This window comes from Fringilla coelebs (assembly GCF_963513975.1).
Source record: "Fringilla coelebs genome assembly, chromosome: 8".
In the NCBI taxonomy this organism is placed as follows: domain Eukaryota; kingdom Metazoa; phylum Chordata; class Aves; order Passeriformes; family Fringillidae; genus Fringilla; species Fringilla coelebs.
This window is the reverse complement of record NC_140066.1, coordinates 33,870,301-33,882,793: the sequence shown is the minus strand read 5'-3', so window position 1 is coordinate 33,882,793 and position 12,493 is coordinate 33,870,301. Positions and strand designations below refer to the sequence as shown.

General features: G+C 49.3%; 1 protein-coding gene across 2 annotated transcripts in view; it reads left to right on the top strand.

The window, feature by feature from the left end:
• The window catches only part of LOC311156254 (C-terminal-binding protein 2), a 132,229-nt gene that overhangs the window by 111,578 nt on the left and 8,158 nt on the right, over positions 1-12,493 (top strand). Inside the window, exons 1-3 of one of the 2 annotated variants that reach the window (XM_084210085.1) lie at positions 6,981-7,079; positions 10,460-10,614; positions 12,031-12,175. In XM_084210085.1, coding sequence (XP_084066211.1) covers positions 10,477-10,614; positions 12,031-12,175 — 283 coding nt within the window. In that variant the 5' untranslated portion in view covers positions 6,981-7,079; positions 10,460-10,476. Of the gene's footprint in view, positions 1-6,980; positions 7,080-10,459; positions 10,615-12,030; positions 12,176-12,493 lie in introns of those variants that run through there. The other variant, XM_084210084.1, reaches the window with a different exon arrangement.

Below are 12,493 nucleotides of genomic sequence, written 5' to 3'. Positions count from 1 at the left end.
TTCTCAGCCATTCCCAGGGCATGCTGGCAGATCTGGAGGGGTTTGCTTCAGCCTCCACAGCCTGGGGAACACTGAGAAGGGGAGGTGGAGTGGCAGAGGCACCTCAGCTTCCTCCTGGGTCCTTACTCAGAGCTTCTGTCCACTGTACCAAGAGAAATCACATCCCAGATGTCATTGGAGAATTTCTGGGAGAGTTTTGGCCGTTTCCAGCCCTGTTGTGCAGAGCTGCAGCCCATGTTTTGCAGCCAGGCAAGAATGCTAGTGGCCAGGAAAAGGCTGATAAAGAGGGAAAGTAGAGAATGGGAAAGTTAATCATTGAACTTTTTTGTTATCTTGGAAAACTGAAGCCAGACAAGGTTTGCAGGGGGAGATAATATTCTTTATTAGAGCAACTTCTGTAGTTAGGAAAAACCCCACGTGCTTCTGGGATCACATGCTTTTCCTCTGATCTCCACAATTGCACTTTGCATTAAAAATAAAATAAATTTAATTTTCAGAAGGTTCAGCAGATATTTGAAAGAACTGAATTTAAAAGCAACTTACAAAACAAAAAATCTCATTTGGTTTAATTTGATTTGAACATTTCAAGAAAGATTTAATAGCCCTGAATTACAAAAGACTTTTTTTTCTGGCTAGTAGTTTACTCATAGGAACATGACATCTGTGTACCAAAGGGCAGTGGTGGAGTCCCCAGCCCTGGGGAGGTTAAGAGCCATGTGGATGTGGCACTTGGGGACATGGATCAGTGGTGGCCTTGGCAGTGCTGGGAAATGTTGGACTCGATGATTTTCAAGGTTTTTTCCAACCTAAATGACTCCATGATTCGATGAAAATTCTACAAAATTTGTACATTTAGCCTCATTTTGTGCAAAATCTCCATACACATGGTAACAATCTCATTTCTCCCTGAAATAGCCAGGAGGCCCTTGGCACCTTCAGGGTGCCCTCAGCACAGGAGTTATTGGGGAGGGGGGCTCTGCAAAGTCAGAAGGGTGAGTTTGATAGACAGAGTTCCCTGCTCTGAATATCACTTCTTTGTCCTCAGTCTAAAATAACTGATTAAATGATAATATTCTAAGATGCCCGAGTTTGTAAATAATCAGTGTATTGTTATTAATTAAGGTAATTTCTCTGTTCCAGGAGATAAGACATTATTATTAATAAGCTTTCCAGTGAGAGGTTTTGCATGCTTATCCTGACCTCATAAAATCCCCAGCCTTCAATTCAGTTTTGTGGGGTTTTTTTTAATTTTTGAGTGGATTTTTTATTTTTCTTTACTTTTTGGTTTTTTTATTTTTTTAATTTTTGATAGCCTTCTATGTCATCCAGCAGACCAATTTAAAATTCCCTCAATCCAGCTTAGTCTCAGCTGTATTAATGCATGGCTCAGGGGCACAGATAGCTAAAAAGGGCTGTATTGTGTGGCATCTCTAAAATCTTTTTTCTGAGAAGTTGGATAAAGAGATTGAGGTTTCTCCAGGGGAGTTTTGGGTTGTTTTGTTTCCCCAGCTGAGTGAGCAGCCTTGCAGGTGGCTCAGGGAGGAGATGTCAGGCCGGGAGATGCTGCTGGACTCCGTGTCACCCCATTCCTGTTAAACTTCTCAGCAGAAAATGCTCCTCTGAGAAGGTGGCTGCAAGCACAGTGTGGCATCCTTCATCATTTTCCTGATGGATCTTGGGAGACAGCTTTACAGCAATATTGCAAATAATCAAATATGTTAGTTAGGGAACATGGGTTGAAGCAGGAGTGATTTTCTCTTCAATATTTTTTCTGGGGTATCACATGTAGAGCTCTGTCTTCTTCATGCAGTCCTGCTTGGGAAATCCTTCCTGAGGTGCAACCAGAATTTTTCAATATTAGTTGAACCAGAAAATCCTGGAGTGAATGGTTTGGGTTGGAAGGGACCTTTAAAAAGATCATTTAGTCCAATCCCCTGCCATGAGCAGGACATCTTCAGCCAGGCCAGGTGGCTCTGAGCCCCACAAGGTGATCAGCCTCCCCTCACACTGTTCCTTGAAGGATACAAAGGAGAGCAGCTGGGGTTTGGTGGTCACTGCCAAGCCCCAGCTTTGTTTGCTCTGTTTTTATGGTTCTGGGCTCCTTTAAGTGTCAACAGGAATGTGAAGTGTGCCCTGTTTGTTTTTTAAAGTGCAACCATGATAGACCCGTGAAGCTTTTGTTGTGAAAGTAAATCAACTTTAATAGCAAGTAGGTTGTAGTTAAGTGCTTTTGAATGTTGGTGTTTAGGGGGTTTTTCTCACTTGGTTGTAATCCGGTGCTACAGGGAAGTGAGGGTGTTTATCTCAGGGAAATGAGTGGGATTTGCAGCCATTCAGCACCTCCCAGCACCTTCCAGGGTTATTCCCCTGCTCACATACTTCACCATCCTTTCTGCACTCAGAGGAGCTGCTCTCAAACCCCTCAAAGAGTGATGGGAGAGCACAGAGGAGCTGCGGGTGCAGGCTGGGATGGGGAAAGAAGGGGGAAAAAAGTGAGTGAGAAACTGGGACACTAAAAAACAGGAGCAGTGGGAACATGGCAATACCTGGGCTTCCTGTCTGTGCCGAGGGTTCCTCCACTGGCTCTTTGCCATGGAAGAGGGGTGGGGATGTGAGAGAGGAGAAAGTTGCCAAAGGTCCAGTGGCCTCAGCTGCAGTGTTCCCCCTGTGGCTGAGCCCTGGCTGTGGGGTGACCTTGCAGCAGGGTCACTGAACACACGGTTCCAGCTGGCCCTGTGCTCTTGGCCAGCACCCAGCAGCTATTTTGGGAGGTCTCAGAAGGGACAAGGCCTTGGCAGGACCGGTGGGTTTGCAGTGAGCTCTGGGCTCTCCCTGCAGGGGCCAGCAGGCATCCTGTGGAGGAGCATACAGGGCTCAGGGACAGCCCAGGGACAGCCCCTGGAGTGGCTCACAGGGCTCAGGGACAGCCCAGGGACAGCCCCTGTGCCCCTGGAGTGGCTCACAGGGCTCAGGGACAGCCCAGGGACAGCCCCTGTGCCCCTGGAGTGGCTCACAGGGCTCAGGGACAGCCCAGGGACAGCCCCTGTGCCCCTGGAGTGGCTCACAGGGCTCAGGGACAGCCCAGGGACAGCCCCTGGAGTGGCTCACAGGGCTCAGGGACAGCCCCTGTGCCCCTGGAGTGGCTCACAGGGCTCAGGGACAGCCCAGGGACAGCCCCTGGAGTGGCTCACAGGGCTCAGGGACAGCCCCTGTGCTCCTGGCTGCCTGGCACTGCACTCACTGCTCGTGGCTTTTAACCCTTTGAGCGAAGGTGCTGGAGGTGTGCAGGTGGATTTGAAGGGTTGCAGTCATCCCTTGCCCTGGGTGTTCCCTGGCCCATCCACAGCAGTGCAGGAGGAGCTGGGGCAGCTGCCAGCTGTTCTTGGCCTTGGACAGAAATTGCTTTGGTGAGGCTCCTTAAGTCAAGCTGGGCTCCCACTGAAGGCTCCCACATTGCCCTTATGGAAAATGTGTGGTAAAGCCTGGGCTGGATCCTTGGGGAGTTGTTGTCCCTTCTGGCTGTAAATGAGTAACTTGAGATGATAACAGCTACAGGTGGACACAGAAAAAAGCATTTATCTTCCAAATGGCTCTCCAGGCTCCCACCCTGCATAGCAGAGACAGAAACTCCTCCCATGCTGTCTCAAGCCTCTTCTGGGACCTAAACCTCCAGCAGATCTCAGGAATTCCAACAGCAAAGCAGAGATGCTGAGAGGAAGTCCTGTTGTTTAAAAGATGGAGAGCACTTTCTGTCCAACATAGTTGGAAGGACTGATGTCAGTGGTTAGCAGCATCACTTAGTTCCTACAACTAGCTCCCAGTGTTGCCTTTTCTTTGTTTTCCACTCAGAATCTCTCATTATCAATGTGCAAATACAAGTTCCAAAGGTGCTGCTGGCACAGCAACAGCTGGTGGGATTGAATCCTTTCCACTTTCCAAAACCGGGTCCAAGTGCTTGCTTTAATTCTTCACCCTTTCTTTATTTTGAGAGAATTTCTAGTCTAAACCCTAGGGCTGTCAGTGGTCTGTCTGTGTGCTGAAGCCAGGTTTGCACCCCTCAGTGCTGGTGTGTTGTGGACAGCCTGGCTGCTGCTCTGGTGGGGGTCTCAGGCAGCAGAATTCAGGCTGTCCCCATGCCAGGGCTGTCACTGCAAGTCGACAGACTCATCTTTAGCCTTGATTTCAGTATCTCATATTCCAAAACGTCTTTACAGCCTCTGAATCCCTCGGGGCAATTTGAAGTTTGAGCAGCCTCCTGCCCAGATGGCCGATATCAGCAGCTCTCCCCTGGCAACAGCATCCTTCTCCTTGGGTTTATTTATTTTATCTTTTCAATCAAAAAACTAAAAATCCAACAAAAAACCAAAACAATGAAAGCTGTCCATTTCCTGGAGCAGCTGATTTGTTTTTTACTGCTGTAGTTTGTTTCTGTTTGGATGGAAGGGAGAAAGATAAATGGATAAAGAGGACAGGGAGGGACCCCAAAGGAGAGCTGGAATAGGATGTTGTCCCTGGTGCATCATTCCATATGGCTGGAATGTGTGGCTCAGAGGTGAACATCCCACCCTTGAAAAATAAAGGATATATCCTGCAGCTGAAGTGCAGCACAGGAGGGAGTGCTGGATAATATCAGGAAAGCTGCCCACTGAGCACCAGGAGTACAATTTGTTCCCCACACTGGGCTTAGTAATGGAGCATACTCAAGGAGAATTTATTGGTTTTTTTTTTTTTTTGCTACTTTCTCCATTACTTTTTTTATAATATAAGCTGCAAAGCTCAACCCTGGGCAGTGGGACAGTTTGAGAGTCTGTATGGTTCTGAATCATAACCACCAAACAAACCCTAACTGAGCTTTTCTCCTCTTTCTCTCCTCCCTCTCTTCCAAAAAAAAAAAAAAAAAAAAAAAAAAAAAAAAAAAAAAAAAAAACCCAAACCCAAAGCAAAACAAAAAACCCCACAAAAACAAAAGAAAAAAGAAACCCCAAAGAAAAAGCATACAGGAATCTGAGCTGCTCTGAGCAAGCAGTTTCTCTCCCAGGTGCTTCTTTTAGCTTTCTTGGTAGCATCCCTCCCTCACCACCCCATATGGCCTCTCCCATCTGCTCTGCCTCTCCCGTGCCCTGGCAGCTCCCACGGCCTCCCTGGATCTGCCGTTCCCTCCATCCATGCCCTGCTCTGCACTCCCCCTCTCAGGTCTCTGCATGATCCCTGGGGCAGCCCTGTCTCCCATCCCCTTGTGGGACCATCAGGAGTTTGATGTTGGACCTTGTTTAGCTCCTCTTGAAGTCCCTCCTTGGCGTTTGGTGTTCACAGACATGGATTTACTGACCTGGCAATGTGGGAATAACCCAAACACCATGTTTTGGCATATAGCAGAGGCCATGCACTGCTCTTCTACTCCTCTTTCATTGTATTAACACCAGTTCATGTCCTTGCAGCTGTATGTGCAGAGCTCCTGGGAACTGCAAGTTTTTTTAACAATGGTTTATTCTCAAGAGAAAGATATGCCTAAATCCCCTTGTCCTGTAGTCAGAGACTGGATTTTAGGGAGACTGACAGGTCTTTTGATGTCAGTGTTACAAGTCAGTATCAGCTCCAGGTAATGGAACCTTTGTTCTCCCTTTTCCTGCCCCCTCCTCCAGTTTCAGGACTGCCCTGGGGGTCCCAAAGCTCCCTGCAGGGTGGCAGGACCCATCTGCAGCGGGCTGTGTGTGCCACAGGATGATGCTGCTGGAACCAGCAGCGTGGTGATGAAATGGGGGCACAGTAACGCTGTGGAGAGGCAGTGCCGATGGTGTTGAACAGGAATGAAGTGCAGATTTTTTTGTTATTTTGGGCAGGGATTGTCTGTAGCTGTTGGGGCTGCTGGCAGTGACAGTGGCAACTGCAAAGAGGGAAAAACAACTGCTCCAACAACTGCTCCAAGCCATGCTCTGGAGATGGGGCACAGCACAGGGACAGCCTGCCCTCATTCTCACTGCACAGCAGCAGTGTCCTACACACTCCTGACAGAGTGGGGGATTGGGATGACAATTACAAAGTCATAAAATATCCTGAGTTAGAAGGGACCCAGAGGGATCATTGAATCCACCTCCTGTCCCTGCACAGACACCCTAACAATCCCACCCTGGGCATCCCTGGAGTGTTGTCCAAACTGCTGGAGCACTGGCAGCCTTGGGGTTGTGCCCATTCCCTGGGGAGCCTGGGCAGTTCCAGCACCCTCTGGGGGAAGAACCTTTCCTGATATCCAACCTAAACCCCCCTGACAATGCTCCAGCTATTCCCTCAAGCAATGACATGGGCTGCTTTTACCTGTTTGGGACAAACTGGGCAGGACCAGGAGATGGATGTGTCCAAGGAGATGTGAATCCTGCCAGAAATCGAGTGTCATTTCTGATGCTGAAAAATCAGTTCATTCACACAGCAAGAGAGAATTTGGCCCTTGGTTTCTGGGTGCAGCTGAGATCAGCACAGCCCTTGCTTTCCCCAGTGCTTTGTGTTTGTTTTCGAGGTGCTGCTCCTCAAGGCTATCAGCCTTTTTCTGGAGCCACGCTCTGCATGGAAAGAAAGGCATGTTTCATTTTTAAGTTGGGGGAAAAAAAAAAAAAGCCACGCACACAAAAAAACCCAAACAAACATAAAACGCAGTGTGGCACAGATTAAATCCATTTGAGACAACTCGAAAAAAACCCCGTCATATGTGCAAGTCAATAGGAGGAGGGGAGTGGAAGGGGGAAAAGCAACTGTGACATATACAAACCCTTTAGTGTGCATAGCATAAGATTTTTTGGCTGGCACTCACATGATTTTATTCAAGGGCTGGGAAAGAACTACGATTAGTTAAAAGCTTCGGCAAAGTCTGGAGGGAGTGCTCTGAAGAGTTGGGAGCCACGCAGAGGTGACTGTAACTCCTCTCGCAATTTCAGACCATTCTTCTGGGGCTCAGGACAAAAGCCTTTTCTTTTCCCTCCGTGTTCAAAGAGACATTTGTCTTGAGATGTTGCAGCTGTGGGCCGCGGGATCGCTTGTTTGAAGATACCCCCTCGTAGACGAAAGGAGAGGCAACGCACTGAAAAGTGGTAGTATTTTATCGTGTGTGGGTCCCCCCCTTCCTCCTCCCTCCCTACTCCTCCACTGCCATGTGTGGTTTTTAATAAGAAGAAGAATGTGGAGGCAACATTTTCCAGGCAAGGGGAAATTTCCTGTTTCTTTTCTGTTTGTTTAATAAAGTGTGTAGTTGACTGTAAAACTGTAGCTACTTGGTTGTGAGCGGGTAATTCAGGCGAGTGTCAGGATCGCTTCTTGATGCACTTTTATATACTGCAGGGCAACATGTTTAAAGCCTTTTTTTCTGTTTTCCTTTTTTTTTTTTTTTTTTTATTTTACTGCTGCATGGCGCAGGCAACTGAGATTAATAAGAATTAGGCAAATGGCTTCTGCTTTTGTTTCGGTGAGATAGTACCAGCCGTCTTGCGGTCACACAAAGGCTGCCATTTAGCAGGGAGCACTCCCTAATTCTCTTGGCAGGGGTGCCATTGGGATCGGATACAAGTGGGTGGCAAAGGGGAGGAGCGGCAGGAAAGGACAAGCAGGCTTTGTGTATTAAAAATGAAACAAAAGCACTTTATACGCGGGGCTGCGTGCAACAAGCGGCGCTGCCTGTGAGCCGGGGTGGAGTTTGAGTTCTCTGTGGCTGCAAAACCTTGCTTTTTTTGCCTCTTCCTTTTTTCCTTTTTTTCCCCCCCAGTAAACCATTTCTCCTCTCCCTCTTTCTTAGCAAGCTCTCCCCACACTGCTGGCCAGGCTCTGCAGGCGGCTGAAAACGCCTGAAAAAAACCCCAAACGTATTGAACAATACTTGCCCCAACTTTGCAGGAACAGCTGGGGGGGTTCTCAGCAAAAATCAGCTTCAGATGGCGTGGGAGGCACCGAAATTGGGAGGCACCGAAAATGGGAGGCAGAGCTGATCCCACCCCAGCCCCAAGGAGAGCTGGTACCCAGCTCCACAGGGGTGGGGATGCTCGTGGTTTACACAGCGTTGTACCCTCGGTTTGGCAGAGTGAAAGGGTTAATGGCTGCGATGTTTCAGCACAATTTCGGGAGGAGTGGCTGCTGTTTAATTACTTTCTGATCCCTGGCATACCTCATTCTCAGTGAAGCAGTAGCCTGCAGAACAAACGTGCTCTATGAGCTGGATGGTTTGGTTTTGCCAGCCCAAATGTGTTGGTTTGGATGTGTTTGTGCAGAGGTGGGAACCAGGATGGTTCCTGGATGCAGGGTGGTGGAAATACAGTGGGAGAGGTGCGCCAGGAAAACAGAGCACGGTTTAAGCTACAAACCTGCCAATGGTTTTCATTAAAACGTAATTTCCATACATTATGCACTTCATCCTGTACTGATTTGCTTCAGAACTTTCCTTATCGAGCTGAAATAAATTTCCTCCTTGAAGTAGGAGAAACAAGAGCAGTTCCTGTGAGTACCTCATGGGTTCCAGCCACATTCGTCCTCAGTGACTGCACTTGAGTGTGTGGGCAAGGGTGACGTGCCTAAGAAGCCTGTGTCATCATGCACAATTACATCCCTAATCCCAAGCAAAGACACAGATGCTGCTTAAAAAGAAAAAAAAAAGGAAGAAAAAAAAAGCTGTGTTTCGTTTGACTTTCAAAGAAGCTTATGTAAGGGCAGCATAATAAACCCGTTATTTTGGGGCTTGGATTAAATGTCAAAGTTTCAGATAACCTGTGGTTTCATCTTCCACCTGCCACGCTCACAGGAAGCCACTCCAGCCTCTGTGTGCCCACTGCTCTGCCTTCAGGATGGTCCTGGTCCCTGGTGGGCACTGGGCTCCAAGCTTGGGGACAGGGCTGGTGGCCACTGGGACTGGCACCATGGCCACCTCGGCCCTGCATCAGATTCCTTTTTGTTTGCAGTTGTGGTGTGAGGCTGGCAGGTGATGCTCTAAGCCTTGGAGATCATACACATTAGAAAGCATTTAAGTCAGTGTTATAATTCACTTGCTTGTTAACCTGAGAAAATAATCTAGCTGGGGTGCAGTGCTGCCCAGAGGGATTGTGTAAGCGCTGGGAGATTTGGCCATGTTTTTATTCTTGCTTATCTGCTTATCACAAGCTTCTTTCCCTTATCCAGATCGTCTCGGCACTCTACCCTGCCTACTGACACACTTGCACTCCCATCTGGATGAAATGCAGGCAAACATAATGGATTGCTTCCACTAATGGAGACCTCAGTAGGGAAGGGGGAGGGAAGGACCAGTTCCAAAAGCGCCCACCTGTAATGCTGAAAACCTTCAGTCAGGTCTGCTGGGTTAGTTGGTTCTTCATTTCTTTAAGCACATTCAGTAGAAAAGGAATGGAAAGCCACTAAGCCCACTCCATTTAACCTGCCTGTTTCCATGGAGTTATTTTTTCCCATGTAAAATGAGCGTAGCTGTGTGAGTGTAGCAGCAGTGTCTCCCTCCCCAGGACCACGCTCTTGGTGCCCACGGGTCTGGGGTTCATCACTGTGGCCAGCAATGCCCTTGTGTTGTAACACCCACATCAGCTGGGGGAGATTCCCCCACAAATACCCCAAAACAGCCCCTGGAGTGCCCTTAGCCAAGCCCTGGGCTTGTTCCCCTAAGCAGCACAATCACTGCATTTAAAGGCCAGACAGATGTTGGCTGGTAGCCCTGGCAGGTTCTTGTGCAGAAGTGGGGTTTGGTAAGGAGCAGCTCTGCTGTGGCTGCTTCTGTGAGGGTCTGGGGACTCAAACCCAGACCCTCCAGCTCCAGCCACCTCATGGTGCAGCAGCAGAAATAAAGCATCACATTGTACCCAGAGCACCTGATCCCCTCACCTGTGCTCTGCCCAGAAACTACCTGGGCAGCTGAGAAAGGCACCTGAGATATTTCATAGGGTCCTAATATAATAAACACCTTTACTGAAAGGGAGGTGTAGAGATTTCTAAGTGACTTGGCCCAAAATGAACCAGTTAATCCCCAGCAGAGCAATAAATAGAATATAAAATTCAGCCTTCTGTGGCCCTTGGTGGTGATCAATTCCTTCCTCATCTCAGGAGAGTGTTGGGTTTACAAAGACGAGTTTTGCTGTTCCCATGAAACCTTTGGTAGTTGGTAATACATCAGTGTATAACCTTCTGTGCTGAAGAGGTCTTCAGTGTCCTGCTCTTCCCGTGATTTTCCAATAATCCTGTTTCTTTAGTGATTCTGTTTGGAGCTGTTTTTCTGAGGTGATCAGAATGGTTAAAGCTGTTCCCTAACAAACCAGGGGCAAACCCGCAGCTGTGTTCCCAGAGAGTGTCCCAGTCCCTTGGCCAGGCTTCAGCCCGTGTTGCTGTTACCCCTGCCCCCGCTGTGTCACCAGGATGTCACCAGGTGCCCCTGCTGTCCCTGCTGTCCCTGGCAGGGACCCTGCTGAGGGTAACCCCGCTGTGCCCGCAGGTATCCGCCCGCAGATCATGAACGGCCCCATGCACCCGCGGCCCCTGGTGGCTCTGCTGGACGGCAGGGACTGCACCGTGGAGATGCCCATCCTCAAGGACCTGGCCACGGTGGCCTTCTGTGACGCACAATCAACTCAGGAGATCCACGAGAAGGTACCAGGAGAGCTGGGGCGGGCTGGGGACAGCGGGGGCTGGGCTCTCCCACCTCTGTAAAGCGCCTTGCAGGGCCTGACAGGGCTGCAGGAGAGCTGCAGAGGGAATGGGATAAGGGATGGAGGGACGGGACACAGGGAACGGCTCCCACTGCCACAGGGCAGGGATGGATGGGATACTGGGCAGGAATTGTTCCCTGGGAAGGTGGGCAGGCCCTGGCACAGGGTGCCCAGAGCAGCTGGGGCTGCCCCTGGATCCCTGGCAGTGCCCGAGGCCAGGCTGGATGGGGCTTGGAGCACCCTGGGACAGAGGAAGGTGTCCCTACCCATAGCAAGGGTTTGGAAAAATGAGCTCCCTTCCAACCCAAACCAGTCTGTGATTGTTTGATTTTTGAGCACAAAGTGTACAAAGCTGCACTTTGAGTCAATCAACAGATAGCATCAACAGAAGCCACTGCAGATTAAAATTCATTCAGGCTGTTTCAGAAGCCAGATGTTATTTTGGAAAAAAAAAAGTCACTTTATCTCTTTGCATCAGGTTTTTCACATCAATGTTATTAACGTTTCTCATGGTTTTTGAAGTCCGTGGTGCTGCTGCTGTGGCTTTGCTGACACCACCCCAGCTGCAGCTGGTGGGTCTTCACAGGTGCTCCTGCACCTCCAGCAGCTCCTCCCTCTACAGAGGGAGTGGAGGAGGTTTGGGAATTATTCAGGCAGATCCATGCAGTGTGGATGAGTGTTTCTGCTTGGAAGCTCAGCTGCATGTAAATACTTCCCTTAAAAGTATGAGTTTAGATACCTCCAATGAGGTTTGAAGTGATCAGAAATCACTTCCAAGATCTGGGAGAGAGGAAGACGAATAGTTTTTGGAGCTCTGAGGTAGGTTGTGGTGAGGGCAAATGAAGTTCTAGATCTTCGCTGAAGGGGACAAAGCCCAGCCCTGTGTGACTGTGCAGCCTCTTCTCAGGTCCCCTTGAGAAGAGCCAGGGAAGGTAGATGTGACTGGTGTGGCCAGGGTTTCACATGCACAAGGAGGTGGAGGCATTAGGAATGTCACTCAGTCCTGTTCAACCCCAGCAGACACTGCTGCAACACCTAATTCCTTTCCAAAAACAGAATCACTGCTGCTTGGAAGCAGAGGGGTTTGCAGATAACCACCTGGAAAAGGGTCCAGGTGGGAGACAAACGTGGTTTTCATCTTCCTGGTCTGCTCAGATGTAACATAATTTTCAGACATTCACCAGGTCCATTCCCAAAGCTGTTGGTGGGTCACACCCCTGCAGGGTTTGGTGACACCTGGCTCAGACAGCAGGTCAGCAGTGAAAATGCCCAACTCACTGGGTCCTATTCCTGATTCCTGGGCTGCTGGTGTCCCCCCAGGTGTGCTGGTGGCTCCTGACTGCTGTGTTTGTTGCAGGTGTTGAATGAAGCTGTGGGAGCCATGATGTACCACACCATCACCCTGACCCGGGAGGACCTGGAGAAGTTCAAGGCCTTGCGGGTGATTGTCCGAATAGGCAGCGGCTACGACAACATCGACATCAAAGCTGCTGGGGAGCTCGGTAGGTCCCTGCTCTGCACCCTGACTCCTTTCCCTGTCCTTGCAATCCTTTAAAATCAGCACAGGGATCTGCTGCTCCCATGGGACCATGCTGGCACAGCAGAGTTCCAGGCAGGACCTCCATTCAGCCCCTAAACTTACAGGTGCAGTTCACATTTTTTGCACACAGAGAATATTATGACAAGAAAACTTGACCATGAAGTGAACAAAACTGGGCAGTTTTAGAAGGCAGCTCCTGGGTTCATATTGTGTTAAAACTGCCCTGTGAGAATCCCTCATTCCTGCACTGCTCTGAGTTCCAGGTGCCCCCTCATACCAC